This window comes from Oxyura jamaicensis, chromosome 4 (assembly GCF_011077185.1).
Source record: "Oxyura jamaicensis isolate SHBP4307 breed ruddy duck chromosome 4, BPBGC_Ojam_1.0, whole genome shotgun sequence".
In the NCBI taxonomy this organism is placed as follows: Eukaryota; Metazoa; Chordata; class Aves; order Anseriformes; family Anatidae; genus Oxyura; species Oxyura jamaicensis.
Genome location: NC_048896.1, coordinates 24,106,411 through 24,125,907, shown reverse-complemented (window position 1 = coordinate 24,125,907; position 19,497 = coordinate 24,106,411). Strand labels below are relative to the sequence as shown.

Sequence of the window (19,497 nt, the reverse complement as noted above, 5' to 3'; positions counted from 1 at the left end):
CAATTTGGTAGAAAATGCATATTTTAATGAAAAATACTGCTTTATTATAGCTCTTATTAAAAAAAAAAAAAAAAAAAAAGAATAAAAAACACCGTTAATATCATCAGCTTGCATTTTCTTTGAATAACAAATTGCTTACTGTGTGTAATTGGCAAACCAGGCGTTATCATGATTTTTCCCAACAATGTACTGTTATTATCATGCTATTTCCAACACATCAGGGAACTATAAGCTGGTTGGGCTATATTTGAATATCAAATCCTAAGAGTGAACACAATTTAAAATTGTTGTATTAGAAAGTACTTCCCCTCTATTAGCTTTCAAATAGGCCTTATATGGCATTTTCGCATGCAACCATTTGTCAAGTAGTTAGTGATGGAGACTTTGGAAAATGAGAAAGAAAGCAGAGACAGAGAAGAGGAAGAGTTATTCAGGGTGGATGGACTGATGAGAAAGGCAAGCCCAAAAGCTTTGGGAAGTCAGCACATGAGTTTTCCAAGAACTGCTTCATCTCTTAAGCTTTTATTATTAATATATCAGTCTAAATGTTGTTCTTATTTCTTGAGCTTTTCTATTTGCCTTCAAATTTCACTTCAAAGGTCTGTACAGTTTTCTAGGATAACATGGAAGGGTAGCCTAGAAAAAAAAAAAAAAAAAAAGTGACCACGAGTTAACAGACTACCAGAGAATATAGTGCTGCAACTACATTAATTTATATTCATGATCATAGTAATTCCAAGTAAATGCAAACTGAGAGCATCAATCACAACATATCTTTAAATATGCCATGTTTTTGTTCAATATAAAAATACTTATGAAGTCAGTAGAAGAATGATGGGATAAGACTTAGCCATTTCCTTTGCCGATACATTTACTTGCTTGTGGTAAAGTTAAACATAACAGCTCATGGGAAACATTGCATTTATGTTCTCTCTGCTCTGTTTTTCTTATTATAATTTTTGGTTCTTCCTTACAGCTCTCATAAGCCCTGGGGCAAAACAAAGGTTTGTGGGCCCCTTTGCAACTTAGAAGTCTTTGCGAGGCCAATGAAAATTATTCTGTCTGGCCTGTAATGGGTTCTGGAACATGGAAGATGGACTGGCATTTTATTGATTTCAGCCCAAAGGTCCAATTTTATGTTTCTCAGAATATTCTTACTAAGAGAAAATTATAATATAACTTATATCTACCTGTCTTAGCCTGACATCCACTATTATTATTTTTTTTTTTAATGCACCTTGTGGAGCAGTATAAAAATATTTTCAAGAATATGGGTTTCCCTTGGGAAAAAATGTAGTCATTCTGTTTAACTACGTTAGTATTCAATTATGCTCATCTTTGATGCTGAAGCCTGTACCCCTATCTTTAAATATTGGATCTGTGGTGCTTTTGTTTGCTTAGGAATGGAAAATGCTTATGAAACATATCAAATGTAACACCTGTGGTTTCATTATGAAAGATTCCATCATTTTTAATTATTTCATTATGATTGACATCTTTTGCCAGATGCATATGTGCAACTTTGGCTTGAGTTCAGGTAACATTTGTATTGTTACTGAGCATGTGGTCCTAGATTCAGCCATCTAACTTCAGGTACTCCCTGTACAGTCACTTCCCGAGACTTCCAGAGATGATTCACACCTATAAGAAATAAGTCACTCTTTGGAAATTTTAATCTTCCTGCATGGACTATACCAAGAGTCTAAAGCAACCCAGTAAAGTATTTATGACTAGAGAAGACAAACCCACACAAGAAGCTCTTCTGGGCAACCCTGTCTTGGAATCTCCTCAATCCAAGAAAAATTAGATACATGCGTTGATGAGAGGACTAAGTTCTCTGTGCCCGTTTTTTTGGGACATATACCTGTCTCTACAACTCTGGAAAGATAATGAAATCATGATAGTGATCTAGTACTGGAAGCAGTGTGCCTGTTTAAGTGCAATTTGTTGCTGAAAAGCTGTACCTTCTCACAGCACAGATTTGAAATGCTCTTCCCTGCTGTTTCTGTGGATCACAGGGGGAGTTGGCCACAATCCCTACATTAGCTTGCTAATACCTTGTGATTATAAAAACATTTTTGCAGACTTTATTTAGGAAAATATGCTCCCCTGCTGTTTGCATGCAGTCTTGAATGACTGCAGAATTTGATTTTCGGAAGCCCAGGAGGCAACTTTTCCCAATTTGGTAAAATTGTGCTCTGGCCTGGGCTACCATCGCAAAGTCCTGCCTATGTTTTCTATCATGCTCTTGTACTCCTGAGTCCTCTGCATGACAAAAATGTACAATAAGAATCTGCAGAAAGCAAGTATTTATAACCATAATAAAAGGGAAAGAAGACTAAATACCAAAAAATAACCAAACTTTACATTAATCTAACACAAGTACTACAGGGTTGAATATACTGTTTTTATGATGCTTATTCTTATACAATCTTGTCTTATACAATCCTTAATTATATCCTGACACATTATATTACAAGGAATGCCTGACATAGGAAGACTAGGGCACATGAAAGACATAGGACTTGGCAATGAAAGATTTTTGCATAGTGTTTTATTGGCTAGAAAACAAAAGTTGGAAGTTGTAGATGAATGAAGCAGATGAATACATGAATAAAGCTGACTTGTACATAAGAACAGAATTCTTTCACTGGTCCAGCACATAGTGACCTGTTGGACATGGGGCCTAAAGTCAAAACTACTGCTTGGTGACTTTGCAGATTGCTGCTTGCTTTGTGTTCTTCATTCCCAGACATTTATTTGCAAGCACCAGGCTCAGGGTACATTTTCAGAGTTCAGACTCTGATTTGCTTAAAGATTTGCTGGTTTCTCTTTGGATCTAGCCTCTTGGCTTTGTTTCATTTCTCCCTTGTATTAATGCTAATGATAATATTTACCCTTACAGTAAAATTTTGTGTTGACACTTATGCAGAATACAGTTGTTAAAAGTGCTGAATGAAACAGAAAGCCCTCTCTAAGAAAAATAATTCCACATTTCATGCAACCACACAGGGCCATACATGAATAATGAGGATGATAATCATAAATACCTGTGTCATCCCTATCTTCTGAATGAGGGTCCTGCAATGAGAAAAGAAATGTCTTACTGACTACACACAAGGTTAAAAAACCATAGGTATTGAAAGCAACTAAAAGTTTAGTAAGAATTATCTTAGGAGCACCTGACTTGGCAACAAAAAATACTTTTAAAGTCACTTGGTGAGGCATATCACCTATGAAGAGTTAAACACATTCTAACACATTACTCAAGAGACTGTCAAAATTGATTTTACCCTTGTTTTCTAAGGGAATGAGGCTTATATGATTGCCCTGACAATTTTCCCTGTCTCTTCCCTAAACTCTTGACCAATTTCAACTGACCTCAACAGAGGACTGTCAATGTATCACATCCCCATTTATATTGTGCCCATATGAATACAAACTATGGAGTACCCGATCCAAGGAAGTATGTGGTGCGGCAGCAGCAGTGTGATGGTTTTACTCAGGTGGGTGACCGAGCTCCACCACAACCATTCTCTCACTCCCCCTCCTCAAAGAGGAACAGGGAGAAAATACGATGAAAGGGGCTCAAGGGTTGAGATAAGGACAAGGAGATTGCACAGTAATTATTGTGATGGGCAAAACAGACTCAGCATAGGGAGATAGTAAGATTTATTGCCTATTACTAACAAGCTAGAGAAGTGAGAAACAAAGGAAAGAAACCAAAAGCACCTTCCCCCCCGCCCCCATACACCCTCTTCCACCTCCTCCCCCTGAGCGGCGCAGTGGGGGTTATGGTCAGTCTATAGCAATTCTTCCCTGCCACTCCTTCTCAGTCACTCTCGTCCCCTGTGCTGTGGGGTCCCTCCCACGGGATGCAGTCCTTGCTGAACTGATCCGGCATGGGCTTCCCACAGGCAGCAGCTCTTCAAGAACTGCTCCAGATATGGATCTGTACCACGGGGTCCATCCCTCGGGAGCACACTGCTCCAACCTGGGTCCCCCAAAGGCAGCAGCTCCTGCCAGGGCACCTCCTCTCCACAGGCTGCAGGTCCAGCCCGGAATCTGCTCTGGCAGGGGTCTTCCACAGGCCGCAGTCTCCGTCGGTGCAGGGCCACCTGCTCCACCGTGGTCTCCTCCACGGTCTGCAGTGTGGAACCCTGCTCCACCGTGGTACTCCATGGGCTGCAGGGGGACATCCTGCTTCACCATGGGCCTCACCACAGGCCGCAGGGGACTTCTGCTCCGGCGCCTGGAGCACCTCTCCCCCTCCTTCTTCGCTGACCTTGGCGCCTGCAAGGCTATTCCTCACTCCTCTCACTCTCCCAGCTGCTGTGTGGCGCAGTGTTTTTTTCCCTGTCTTAAATATGCTCTCACAGAGGTGCAAACAACATCACTTATTGGCTCAGCTCTGGTCAGCAGTGGGGCCCCTTACCTGACATGGGGCAGCTTCTAGATCCTTCTCACGGAAGCCACCCCTATGGCCCCCTGCTACCAAAACCTTGTCACATAAACCTACTACAAGCAGCAAGGTCACAGCTCTGCAGACTGCTTGTTTTTATAAAGCTGCACTTTGTGAAGCTAATACTTGATTTGCTGAAGCACCATGCGACCAGGTGTGGATTATGGAGAGGCTCAGGGTTTGCCCTACAGCATTGGCCAGGGCACAAAGGTGCTCTCATATTACGTCACCTGGTTGGTGTCCTACACTAGGACATTCCTCTCTTGTCCACAGGATTGCATGTTGACAGAGCTGGGAGGCTTAGAAGTGCCTTCTGAGAGAAGTTTTCCTTCAGCAGGGTCTCTTACAGAAGTCCCTCCAATTTTGGTGGTGGGGGTGTTTGTCAGGGAAAAATACTTTTTTTTTTTTTTTTTTTTTTTTTTTTTTTTTCCCTGTAGGTCTCACAGTACCTTGATTTAGCCTCCAGTTTGGCAGTCTTTCATTTGGACATGAGTCTGTTGGCTCAAACGGGAACACCAGGCCAAGCCTTTAATCTTTACATATTGCTGTTCCGGATTAATGATAATAATGATATTTACAGTGCATTCACAATGAACCTGTAAGTCATGCACAATTTGTGCTAAGAGGAGAAATGTCATTTGACTGAGTCTGCCTTGCATCTGTAGAGTTTTCTAGAAGACAAAGGCTATATTCAGTCTTTAGAAATGGCTATCACTGGCCATCACCCAGGGCTTAAGCTTCTGTTAACCTTTCAGTGTCAGAAGCTGAAAACAAATCTCGAACTGGAAACACAGTATGCAATTTGAGCTATGAGGTCTATTTATATTAAATTATCATGAATACTGACTCTATCTGAAGAAGCATTAAAAAAATGCCTAAGAGGAGGAGGTGATAGTATTAGAAAGCATTAGTGTTGAATTTGACATTAATGGAGTTAATAAATAAAGCCCCCAAAAGACCAACAGCTGGAGACAAAATAAAAAATAAAAATATTTAAAAATCATAGCCTTGTTCTCCAAAACTGCAAGCGACAGTCAGATTTATGACAAAGGAGCTTGGTAAAATCAAGATCTTTGTGGGGAGCAATTTGAATTTTTAAATCTCATTTTGTTACTTTTTTGGTGTCCCATGAGAGCTGCAAGCCAGCAAAATCCTTTGGAAAAGAACATTAGCAAAGTGATGCTCTAAGGGAGATGTGGACTTAACCCTCGTGCCATCAGAAATGCTGCTTCACCAAAAGTGCAGTAGTGCTTTACTGATACCCAACAGCTGAACGAAACCCACACACCTCCAAACCTCAGCCTAGGGAGTTTCACATCACTTTAAGTCAGACACGTGTGGAGACCCCGAATACATAACATATATATACCATAAATAATGAGATCTATGTGTAATATAGTGAGAGGTGTACATGCACAGGGAGCTCCACGCGAGGCTCCTTACAGCGGTGAGAGCTGCAGGGACAGCTCGAGCATCCCGGGGCCGGGGGGTGCGGGCAGGGGCCGTGCCCGCCCCCGGGGCCGCGGCGGGGCGGCGCTGGCGGCCGCCGGCGTTAAGAGCCGGGGCCGGGGGAGGAGGCGCTGTTTTGGGGGAGCCGGAGAAATCCCCCCCGTACCGGCCGCCGGGAGAGAGAGGAGAGGAGAAGAGAGAAGGCAGTCACCTGGCGGCGAAGGACAGTAAAACAGGAAAGAAGGGGGAAAGCTCTGTCTCTCTCCCTTCTCTTCTGCAAGAGACCCACCTCCTGTTTTCCTCCCAACTCTTTCAGCGTAACCTTCAAAGAAGACCGTCCCCTACAGACGTTATTATTATTTTTTTAATTGGTATTATTGAGATAATACCTTCAGCTGCAGAACAATTTGGGAGTCTATGCAGGACTTGGGCGATTTTGTTATCTCGCCAGCGAAATTGTTCATCGCTGTCTTGCGCTCTCAGGGTGCTAAATTGGCTACCCGAGTAGGCATGACGGAGAACGGCTTTTATCAGAGACTCCTCTCTTCAGTTTGAACACATTTGCTTGAAATTTGCTGCATGACGCTGTCCAGGGAAGCCGGATTTTTTCTCGGGATGCAGCGATTCGCCGGCTTCTGAGCTTTTTGCAGGAGAAAAAAAAATAATCTTAAACTGAGTGGATTTTTTTTTTTCTGTCTTCTCGTTTCATTGCCAGAGGACTCGAAGCTCTTTCAGCAGGGAAGGATCACCTGTCGCTTTAATCCTTAAGGGAGTTTTTTTTTTTTTTCTTTTTTTAAAAAAAGTGAATTATATTATTTATTTATTTATTTTAACCGGTGGAGGCGTGATCGCGGAGAATGAGACTGAAGGAAGCCGCCGGGGTTTGGAGGACAAGGCTGAGTTTAGGCTGGAAGCTGAGAGACTAGATCCCCTCCTCCCTCCTTTCTGCCCTCTCCCCTTTATTTTGCATTTATTTATTATTATTTTTTAAAAACAAATCATTATTATTATTGGCACAACTTCCCCGATTCGCGCTCAGTTGCACTCTATGGACAGATCTGCAAACCTGGACGCGGAGGAGCTCAAGGTAGGCGAGCGGCCGGGAGTATTTGGGTTGGATCCCTCCCTGCGCCTCTGCTGCCGGTGCGCGGAGCTCCCGCAGCCCCGGGCGGGGGGCGCGGAGCCGGGGAAGGGGGGGGGGGGGGGAGAAGAGCCGGAGGGGAGCTACCGGAACCCGGCACGGCGCCCCCCTTTCCGCGGCTGTTTGCATTGTCGTGATAGTGTTAATGCTGCTGATGGTCGTGATGGTGGTGGTGATGATGATGGTGGTGCTTCCCGGGTGCTCTCGGCGTTGCATCAGCGCCGGGCGTAGCAGAAAGCTCGCCCTGGGTGGAGGCGGTGGAGGACCTGCGGGTTTCCCCGCAGAAGTTGCCTCCGAAGCCTTCCTCGCCTGGGCATCTCCTCTTCCTCCACGTCCTCCGCGAGGAGCAAGGGGAACCCACCAGCTCCGCCCGCCCCCAGCACAGCGCCCCAGTCACCTCCCCGTGCCCAGGAAGGGGCTGCGGGGTGCGGGGCGGGGGGCACCGGTTTGAACCCCGGCTCCGGGGCCGCCGGAGCAATAAAACTTTGCGTTAGGACGGTGCCAGAGCGAGGATCCCTCCCTCCCGGCCCGGCCCAGGTCCGGCTCCCTCCCCGCGGAAAGAGCATGCCTGAGAGCGTTGAGCATGCTCCTTTACTGTGATGGAGATCCTGCCCACACCTGCTGTCAGCCCCCCAGCCCCGAGCTGGGGCTCAGAGGGCAGTCGTGATAGTAAGGACAAATCCCTCTGTCTGTCCGGACAGGGGTTAAGAGGGCAGGGAGGGGGGCAGCGCTCGCTGGGACTCTCCTCGGGACACCCTCGGGCATCCCCGCGGCTCCGAGCAGGGCTCTCCGCCCGGGAAGGGAAACTCCGGGAAGCACAGAGGGGCTGCCGCGGGCTCCGGTCCTTCTCCTGCGAGGCACATCTCCGAGTACCACCTGCCTGTAGGACAGAAATGAACAAACAGAGCGAGCCCCTCGATCCCCAAACTCTTGCTGTAAATCCCCTAAGAAAATGCCCATCAGGAGGACAGCTGCTTTGCATTAGATGTGCCAAGCGCAGGACAGAGAAAGCTAAAATGAGGAAAAGGAGCGCTTCGAGTAGTGCCGTGTTCTCTCTCTGCTCAGCCGGGCCGGGATTCACGGGGGGCGGCTGATGGGAGGGGGCGGCGGGAGCCCGGTCCTCCAATTAAGGGGAAAGTTCTGTTTTAGCGGGTTATTTTTAAAGGCTTGTCAAAAAAAATATGGCCATGGAAACACGACGTGTTGTAGGAATTGTCCTTAAGGACCCAGAGGCACATCCCGCTGGGAGCGGGGCTGCTGCAGGGGAAGGGGCTTGCATTAATCTCGCAGTCATCTGCGCTGCAATTAAGACTAATGTGTACAGCCTATGCGACCTTGAGCGAAGAAGCAGCATAGCTGGGAAGTGGTACTACTCCTAAGCATCAGCACTCTTTTTTCTTAATTTTATTTTTAATGTTTGAGGAGAGCTCCAAAGGGAGGCATTGCTATAGCTGCTGTTGGAATCTGGGCAACTTTCTTGGGCGAGCCGCTGTGGCACAAGGCTTTTCCTGCGTCTCCCAAGCGTTTGCATCGCGACGTGGCTGCTGGCGAGCGATGCCCGCCACGAGCAGGGTGCCGCACGGTGGCACCGGAGCTGCTGGGGGGGCGTGTGGCCAGCAGGGGGTGGCACAGGGCCGGCCAGCACCCCAGTGCCTCTCTGCCCGCCACCAAGTGCGCCCAGGAGAAATTGCCCACCCGAACGGGGCTCTCCGTGCCGAGCAGTGATGCACCGCTCCTGTGCATCTCACGCTAGAGGTTTTGGGTTTTCCCGCAGTGCGAACCGGCTGGCCTCTTCCCCACCCGCAGTAAAATGAGGGCGGCAAAGCTCCTGGGAGCTACAGCGGTTCCCATCAGGTGACCCTGAGGCACTTGGGCACAGTAAAGAGCAGTGCCAGCACCACTCTAAGTTATGAAAAGCTTTGATCAATTTCTGGCTAGGCTCAGGACTGAAATGACTTCAGGCATTTCACAGCTCCGCTCCTTACCTTACCCCTTAGGCCAATGCAGTCCCTTTGCCAGGCCAGAGGGACTTGTGGCATGCAGCTAGAGGGTACCTGGGGTCCCTGAGTTGTCCAGTGCGGTCTCTGCCACATTATGTTGTGCAGAGGGTCAGTATGATCAATGTCAACTACGGTTATGGGGAGACACAATGAAACTTACCCAGAATCTTGGAAACAGGCTGGACAGTGTCTTTGGTGACACTGGGTTTCTTCCGCGTATGCAAATAAGCATCAAAAAGAATAACGATAACTTCCCTGCTACTCCTACTACAAGTCAAATGTGCTGACTCTAATGATAGTATATCATATCGATACTGGAAATATATATTTGATATATAAAGATTCTATAAGTCTTGGATCAGGTATTAAATTTCAATTTGAAATGTGTGTGTTATTTATTGCACTGATTGTAATGAATTCTGACTTCATATATAATACTGTATAGTGACTGACCATTTTGAAAGGTCATTTTGTGAAAAACTGAACAAGTATCATGTGCGCAACACTTGCTAATGAGGGTATGTGTTCTTCCCCTTACTAGTCCATGCACAAATTCCTGATGAAACAGATCAGTGCTGAAAAGAGCGACTTCTATAACAGAGATTTTTGGGCTGTTCTGCTTTTCCTTTGATCTGACTCAGCTCTCTCAGATGCGTACATGAACTTTTCTCTGACTTTTTAATTCACAAGCCTGTAGGGCTTTTGTTATAAAGGAGGAGGATGGAAAAGAGACTAAATAATTATTGCATAACTGGACTGTCTTAGGTGTAGTGTTGTCAAGTACTTTCTCTCACTTAAAGTATATGTGATTGCCTATGCCTACATTTTGAACATGCATTAAGCTGTATGGCTGCATATTATGTGTTTTATAGAGCTTTGTAGTTTGTAGATGTGTATAATTTTTACAAATTAACTTACAAACTTCCATTTAATGTATTTTTTTTTTTTCTTAATGCATTTGTATTTTATTTCTTGAAATTGTCTTGAGTTTGTTTTGCCAAGGAAAGTGGAGAGGCCTTTGTGTTTGCTGGTCCACTGTTGATGTGTGTTTTTCACTGATGCTGAATAAGTCATTAGAGATTTGGTCCTTTGCGTTTGTCCAGTCATTGTTCAACTTAGAACTCCTTTAGCATATTTCTTGACTATTTATCTTATGTTTGTTTTGCAACCACAATTTCAGTGTGGTATTAGGTAGTAGGAGACAGTATTTCCTGTAGTCTATAAAGCACTCTGATACTTTTTTGAAGGAAAGTTAATTTGTAGTTGAATGTATGATAATAGTGGGAATCTTAGGATGGAATGAAAACTATCATATAGAGAAAACCATCATTACATTCCCAAGATGTTATTTTTTAATAGTATGTTTAAGTGTCTGAAAATTATCACTTTCAATATGCAAATAACATTAAATACTGTACATGATTTCTGAATCATTGTGTAACAAATTAGCTGAATTTCTTTATTCATTTTGAGAGAATGTTCATACCCTGTTTATGGTTTTATTTTTCCTGGTGAAATAAAACTGCTTACTTAAGTTCTACATGAAACTGGCCACAGATGAGGTTTTGCAATGATAGATAATTTATGTCATAAAGAAATTCAAGCAAGAAAACCATGAGAATTTAAATGAGATTATTCAATAGTTTTGTGGTCTTAAATATAACAGGGTTGTAAATTGCTTCACTGTTTAAATCAAACGAGATTAGTAATTGGAAGAATTCTGTAATTTTTTTTATTTCATCTGTTTTAAAGAGGGAGACAGAGAAACTCATGTGCTTGGTGTGGTGTGGGAGGACTTTTGATAAGCCTGGGTAGGTGGTTATATTTCTGTTTTAAGTTAGTCATTCCATAATGAAAAGTATAGTACTCTATAACAATCATTATATTCTTGGCATAGTCTACTTCATTTATTCATGTCTCTGTTTGGGACATTGACATCTGTGGATACTAAGGCATTTGTCTTATTAATGCAAAACCTACTTTATCCCACCTTTCTCTACCTATGTCCTTCCAAGAAATCATGTTTTTTTACTAGGGGCCTATCAGCAATACTCAGTAAAGACAATTAACCTTTGCATTCACAACCAGAAAATTCAGTCTTTAAACCATTCTTTGTGAAAGGTCAAGATGAAATGGTTTTAAAGCAATATACTTGCAAATTCTTTTTCTCTGTGTTCCTATTGCAAGATTTCCTCTCAGTCTCCCCATATGTATGAAAACCAGATGTGAAGTCCAGGAGGCTGGAGAGAATTCTATGCATAAGATATAGTTGTTCAGCAGACATAGAAAAAAGGTCAAGACAACAGCAGTGCTCTCAGAATACACTTTTAGAAATCATTCCCATGCTATCACTACTAGGAAACTGTACTAACCTGTGGCTGAGCTTTTTGTCATTGTATATTACAACTGTACTATGCTCAAAACTCTTTAAACGGAAAATACATCAAAATCTGAAGGCTTGGTTAAAAGGAAAAAAACACTCTATCTTCCCATTCTCCATGGCTTTTGGGATAAATATTGTGTTTTTCTCTGCCAATGTATTCTGTACTTTAAAGAATAGAAGTGAGAGATTTACATAAACCTTAGCAACACTATTTTTCTTCCTGAAATGGAAGGGGTTAGTGTGTGATACTGCTGCAAAGTGGGTTGATTCTATAGATCTGAATTTAAGACTTTGAGAAGAATGCATGCCTTACACTAGAGCTTTTCAAAGATTCAGTAATGTTAAAATGTATTTGGGAGTCCCAGTCATGCTTTCTTGGTATGTCTTTTAATCTTTTGGATATTGCCTTCCCAACTTCCTGAATAAGTCATGAACAAGATTATTTTTTAAGTTTTATGGCAAAAACATCACAGGTGACTTTTCCTGTGAAATCATTTCACCTTGCATTATTTTATGTAAACTTTGTAAATCCATGTCCAACATAGTAGTTTCTACTTCCTCTAAAGATCCATCATTACAAAGGACAAAAATAAGGATTCAAATAACAAACAAACATGACTCTTTCCTCACTTTGACATGGAAGTTGCAGGGGCTTCTCCATAGAGAAATCAGTGTCATTTTCTTTTGTTTTTGTTTAAAAACCCAACCAACCAACCAAAAAACACATAGAATGTGGCTTACAAGTTACACCACTGTCTTTATTTTGATACACTCTACGCTTCAAGAGCTTACAGAAAACAAATGCTCTGCTGTACGTTAGGCTGAAGCTGTATAAAATGTCACTGAAAAGTGAGAATTACTTAGCAGTTCAAGAATGAAGATGAACATCTATCTACTAATCCATCAGATCCTTTGCTAATTCTAAGACATTGCATTTTAACTCATTCCACAACGAAACCCTTCTTTGTGGAAAAAAGATGTCATGAGCTTGCTGTATGCAAGCACTGGGTTTTGTTTCTTCAGTGCCTGTTGGCTAAGCCACAACAGTGAGGGGCATAAAATGTGAGGTTTTATTCTCAGTTAGCAGTGTTACTGCAGCCACACAAGGCCAGATTAGCAGTATTACTACATCTCACAAGGCCAGATTTACAGGCATACTGAGAAAGTCATAGAAAGCTTGTGGTGCTCAACACCTTTAATAAAAAATACTGTTATGACCATACCTCCCTTTTACACCTCTAGATAATACATTGAGGAGGGTTGTATGATTTAACTCCTGTATATTTGCTCTGCTTGAAAAATGCTATATAAGGATGGAGTATCTTTCCTCAATTTTAAATTAGCAGTGCTTTGTGAAATCAGTGTAGTTACATCAGCAGAAGCACAGCAGTGATACATCTCAAAATCAGTGCCACAAGCAGTAAAATGCCTCAGGCATGAAAACCTGACCTTTAGCCATATTTCTCTGTTTTATCATCTCTCTTCAGTTCATCTGGGCAGCATGGTCCAGAATTTACAGGTTCTACCTTCCTGTTCCTACAACTCTTAAACAGACAAATTAGAACATTAGTGAACAGAGGTAACGTGAAAAATTGCTTCCTTTCCAGCTTGTGAGAAGGTAATTGTATACATTTAATAAACATACACAAATGATTTTGAATAAGTGCATTCCAAATGCATTGCTTCTTATGCCACAATCCTGAGTAGAAAAATGTATATTTACAGCATCATGGATTCTGCATATGGCTTTTTAGGCTTTATCTTCAGTATCAGGGTACAAAGTGTAGGTTGTTGAACCAGATCTACTGAAGTATTTTTGTTATTTTCTCTCTGTAAAATCAGTGTTCATAGTCCTTCTCATTTATGTAGGTCTTTTCCTACTCAAAATTTTTCATAGGAAATTTTGAGTTGTATTCAGGAAAGGGGAAAAAGCCCCACCCTTTGTATTTAACACAAGTGATGCGATTACCCCAGTTCAGTAGGTACCTAGGACAACAGCTTTTTAAAATCATTATAGGTTTTAATTCAGGAAAACCTTTATGGAAAATCAATTTAACTCAAAGTAGCAAAATTATCTGACTAATTACTACAACAATATGTTTTGGTGTGCCAGGACTTGTAGCTGAGGGAAAATAAATAAATAAATAAATAAACCACAGAAATTACAGGTAGCATTTTGTCCATCTGAGGTTATTCAGTAATACTAAATTATATTCTCTCTAGTTAAAGTTAGTCCATGTGCACAAAGCACTCAATGAACAGCACTGCCCATTAACTAGTTGAAGACAAGTAAATTAACTGTGTTAGAGGAGTGTTTTGTGTTTGCTCAACTTAGAATTTAACAGATCACCAACATACATAAAACAGTCAAAAGCAAAAGTAAAAAGTATCAGTAAGGCCTTTGCAGCTTTATAACCTGATATGTTTCTGTATACAGATCAACAGAGATAACAGAATTGAACGGTAATTTAAAATTCCAGGAGTTAAAGGAAGAAGAGAGCCAGCTGAACTGAGCCTCAGAATCTGAGCTTAAAGTCACATTCAATTCAAAGCCCTATGTTGAAAAGGGTATTAAATTTGAACTCAGAAGGGTACCTAACCATCACGCATCCAGTTTGCATACTGTATCCTGGGAGGGGGTCCTGGCTGGCTACCCCATCTCCACTCTGTCTTTCTTGTTTGAACTTCTTGTGGATTTGACACAAACACTGTTTGGCTGTAAGTAGCTTAGGAAGAAGTCAAGCCATCAACAGCCTCGTTATTAGAGCTTGAAGTCCAGGAAAGGTCATAGTTTTGTTTAGGAGGTGCTACAAGAAAGGTACCCACACTGCAACAGAGGCTCCATTCTGGAGAACAGTCCTCAAAAAAAATAAAATAAAATAAATCACTTCTTCCAACAGGCAATGACACTGCAGGTTCCTCAGTCTTCCATAGTAGTGCTTCTTAGGCACATCAACCACATCTCCAAGGACTAATGTTTATTTGTCCCAGATGGGACTGAGAGAAGAGGAGCGTCTTATGACCTGTCCTGCTTAGGGGCATTGAGATTCATCTTTCAGATATGTTGATTTCTCCAGAGGACTGTGATCCAGTGTTCAAATTATGGATTAATTACAAGATGAGTTCAGCACAAAATAGCAGACCTTGGCATTCACTTGATAAATGTCCAGGCAAGGTAAACTGCCCACATCTTCCCTTTAAGTGGAAAGAGTTTTTACTATTAGCTTAAGCTACTTATATTTTTAACAATAAAAGGTGATTGTACCACAACTTAGAGGCTTGTTTCAGTTTTGAAGAAAAGCCAATTTTCTGTACTCAAAGTGATTGCTTGGGCATCAGTAGAGCATTTAAGAATGTGAATCACAGTCTAATAGAGAGACTCTTGTCAAGGCTGTACGGTTTCAGGAAATATGTAAAATTTCTGTGCGCATCTTTTTTTGTTAATGGTAATTTGTCTTGGCTAATTCAGGAGTCTCCCTGCTGAGACGACTGGCTGTTGTAAATCCCATTCACCGGGTAATATATGTGTGAGGAAAGAAGTTGAATGATCTATGCCCCAATAAACAGTAGAGTGCATTTCAGAATGCATTACAGAGACTGGAAGTTTTTCCAAGAAGACTACTTGTCATCAAGCTGAAACTCATGGCATTATTTATTGCTTTCAGTAGTTTGAAAATTAGCTGTGAATAATTGCAAACTAGGAGCCACTCACTATAAAAGTACACTCCTCCAAGATGAAAAACATCCTGATCACCACTGAAGTTTAGAAGAGTTCAAGCAAAATAAAATAAAATAATAATAAGATTAAGATCCATCTGTGCTTTGTTTTGCTTGAGTCATCACCAACAGATGGCAACTACTATGTAGAAATCTCTCAACTGAATTACTCCAGTTTGTAGAGCACCTAAGGCACCACCCTTAGTTCTAACATTATACTCTGTCAAAAACTCAGTTTTCATTGGAGGTTTGGACAGCTACCAGCATGCAGGCTGGTGCATTGTTATGCCTTCAGATACAGTACCTGTTAAGTAAATATTTGTATTAATTGTCTTCTGTTTTACTTCTGAAACTATAGGTTTCAGTCCTACCACAAGACTTCCTAGCTGTGTCAGACTTCATAGGTGGTTGCAAAAATATGCAGCAACAAGCTGGTACTGACTGTCACTTACTGTAGGGCTCACAAGTTGACATTACTATTTCAGATAGACTCCAGTTTAGAAATATATGCTACATGCCTTTTCCCAATGACTTCTGCAGTTAGGCAGACATGAGATGAATGCAGAAGCTCTCTATCATGTAGACTCATGTTTCCACTTAATCTTCATTCAGGGAAAATTATTACCCATTTCATCAATATTTTATTAGATTTTCCTGAAAAAATTGGCAAAAGAATATCATTCTTCAGAGGCTAACAACAAGTTAGTTAGCATGTACTGAGCATGTACTCTTTCCCCAGTACTAACACTGACAGTTTCTCTCGCCATTTTTTTTTTTTTTAACTATATCTGGCTTTCAGGAGAGCTAGATACTATCTTTAGAATTGATCTCATACCTTTCTTCATACGCCTCCCCCAACTCATTATGAGGTGCAAGTGACTATGTGATTGGAAAATGATCTATTTGCCCAGAGCAGACCTCTACCTAGTTAAGCTCCCTATTTCATTCAGCATTAATTTAGATGAGGGAGATAATATTCACTGTTCATGTAAATATGTGATCTACTCAGTCTACTGAGACCACTTGTACTATTGCTTAATAAAATTATGGGTATGTGAGTAGCGTCTCTGTTACCCATGATAAAATCTCCATCATACTGTTGGCAGTCATAAAGCAGAAGGCACCCTTTGCCAAAGTGCTGTCTGTCCTACTGAACTTAGAATTTTCTAAGCATTGATTAATGAATGTATCTAGTAGGCAGCAAACTGAAGCATGATGAACGGAGCAAAGAGGGAGTGCTGAGGAGCACTGTACTGAAGCCTAGCACTTGATATGTCAAGAATTATAGATTATATTGAGTAAAATTCATTTTGGTTTTGGGCATAGGCTGCTGCATCAGACTACAAAGCTATTATTTTGTAACAGACATACGTAGCTTGCCAACACAGTTTTAAAATAGCCAAGTGGAATGTAAAGATTTCAAGTGGAAAGGGAAGGCTGAGTGGTACAATAACAAATGATAGCATAGTGATCATGTGCCGAGTTTGTGGCAAACTGATTCAAAATGGTTATACAGCTGTCTGCACTATTATTCATGCTGATGCATTACTAGGATATCTTAATTATTCACAGATTTAGTGCTCTGTTTTGTATTTTTTTTTTTTTTTTTAAATCGGATAAACCGAGTGTTTCATGCTATTACCAATCAGTACACAATGTGTGTGCTTTTTGCAATATGTAAATACACATGAGGAAATATTGGATGAAATTTGTTTCTCTACAGACTAGAAAACTCAAATGACTACTCAGAAAATTTGTAGGAAACACATCTGTGGACATTTGCTTTGGTGTAGGAGGTGATGAAAGGAGAAAAATAAGAGAACCTATGAAAGCAACTACTGTTGCTATTGTCAAGTCTGAGTTGGGTGGTGTTAAAGATACTGTCTTACTGTCACAGTGGAATATTACTCCCAAACTAGTATGCAATGTGCTTTATTGCCTTCTGATATAAGTATAGGACTGAAACTTGCACTCCTGAGCACTGTGGATTTCCCATAAATCTGTGGGATTTCTGTGGGATATCCTTTCACTGGATATTATCTCAGGGAAAACCTGCCCTCTTCTGTGGAACAAGTGTTCAGCTCTGCTTATTATATTGTCAGATAACCCGTTTGATACCCCTTTCTTTAATAAAGAGCTAATAGCGGTAGTAGAGACTAGTGATTACAAGTATTATCCTTGTTTCCATTTGTGGAGAAGATAGTCTAAGTCTGCTCTTAAAAACAAGAAAATAAATAGACTTACATTTGTCTCATGGTGATGCTATGCTTTTTCTTTAAAATCACAACTTAATTGCATTTTTTATGACACTCTCATAATATCTTTGATTGTGTATATGCATAAGAACTCATTTACATTTTAAACTACAGATATTTTAATAATTTATCACAATGCCAAAATATTCTATAACATTAATATGCAAACATTTCCTACATCTTCACATGACTTGCCCCAGATAAAGTCAGTGTCATGAAAAGAAAAGGAAGAATAGAGGATGACAGGAATGCAAGTCCACTAGAAGAAGCCAAGAGAACAACATGAGCTAAATGAAGATATGCCTTCCATGTTGTACCCTAGTCAGTGCAATACAGTTCTGTGCTTTTCCCTCACTCTACTCTGATCCACCGCAAATCACACAGTTTAAGCTTAACTTTTCTAGCAGTGATAAGGTGCTAAAAATTTTAATTTTAGGGTCACTTTTAAATCAAGACCCAAACTTGAATGCAGATGAATCAGCAGTAGCAAGTTCTGTTGAAGAGCGGTGAGTAGCTGGAGCATCTAAAATTGAATCGTCACTCACAAAGCAGAATTGGGAAATCACATTGTTAACTGCTTCTTCTGCATGTATTTTTTTCAGAACGTGTATAAATTGTGAATTGTCACTATCCGCATTATTCCATAATTTGGCCCAAGGATCATGGCATAAAGGTAAATGGTTGGTACATTTACGCAAATTGTCCACTTGCTGTAGGTTAAGATTTTTTTTTTTTTTTTCCTTATGGAATTTTCCCAATGAAAAGAATATTATTCTACACTAATAATTTAAATATCTATTTCTACATCAGGTAAAAGCCTGGTTTCCCTTACCTGTTTACCCATATATTTTTTTACACCAGTAAAGGGTCGTCATTTGAGGAACACTGTATCTGGAACAGATTTAAATGTAATATAGCACAAAAATGAAGCCAGAAAACAGAGTTAAAAATTTTCAATGATGAATTTTTATTTTGCGTATAACAATTACTTCTGCTGTTAGCAGGAATTAAGTTTGCTATGGTAGGAAACTTGTAAAAAGTCAAATGTGTTCCTGTAAAATGCTTTGTCAGCTGCAAGTACACAAGAATACACCTTTCTATAACTGGGATTGTAGCTCCCTTTTGTAGCATTGATAAGGTTTGTGTCCTAAACACCTGCTCAGAAGTAGTTACAAAAATGTGATTTGAATGAAGAGAAGGAAATGCTGTACTCCTATGAGGCAAAGAAATCCTGCTTATTGACCTTCTGAGCTGGGGCCCTCAGCCAGAATACCTGTGATTTGGCAGGTCATCTCCCAGTGAACTGAGAGATGCCTGTATCCAAAAGTTGAATTGGATTGAATACAGATGTCTTTGTGATCATTTTTACACTTCATTAAAATTAATTCTTATTTTATATTGGTACAAGTTGTATCACAATTAAACCTAATGAAAGACAATTCCTGTGTCTTTCACAGGAATTTTTATTTCTAATTAAAAAAATGCCTTCTGTGAACATATCAGGGGAAGGCAAGTGGAGAGAGAATTATCTGACTGCTCAATTTACTCTATCTAGAACTTACTAATATAGCTTTTATTTTTTTTTTCCCTCAGAAAAAAATATACATTTAAAAAATATACCTTTAAAAAGGAGATAAAATTGTAATGCATCACTCATGCACAGTCTGTATCAGGATCAGTCTGATGAGTGGTTTGCTTTTATTAGTACCTCCTCCTAAAAAATAAAATAAAAAAAAAAAAAGAAAGAAAGAAAGAAAAAGAAACCATAAAGCTGTACATTTTCACAGGCCAGGGCTACGAAAGAGATGGCAATGCTGTTTACCAGAGTAAATCAGGTACTACTAACAGAATTTCAATACCAAAGGTTAATAATATCATCATCAGTAGCTCTTGAAAGAGACCTGACTGCCTAAAGGCAACTTAATTTTAAACACTGAGACAAGTCAATCAGTATACACCTAAAAATATGCATCAAGGGATGCTGTTTGCATACATTACTGCCTTTCTTTTTCTTTCTAACCTGTGAGATCTTGAATTTTTTTGTTCCCTTATCAAAGAGTGTCGGCACAAATATTTCTCCATAGGTATGG

The 19,497-nt window shown here is 40.8% G+C and overlaps 1 protein-coding gene across 2 annotated transcripts in view; it reads left to right on the top strand.

Moving 5' to 3' along the window:
* Positions 1-6,039: 6,039 nt before the first annotated feature.
* The window catches only part of SGCZ (sarcoglycan zeta), a 447,021-nt gene continuing 433,563 nt past the window's right edge, over positions 6,040-19,497 (top strand). For both annotated transcript variants that reach the window (XM_035323850.1, XM_035323848.1), the window contains exon 1: positions 6,040-6,998. In XM_035323850.1, coding sequence (XP_035179741.1) covers positions 6,960-6,998 — 39 coding nt within the window. In that variant the 5' untranslated portion in view covers positions 6,040-6,959. The remainder of the gene's footprint in view (positions 6,999-19,497) is intronic.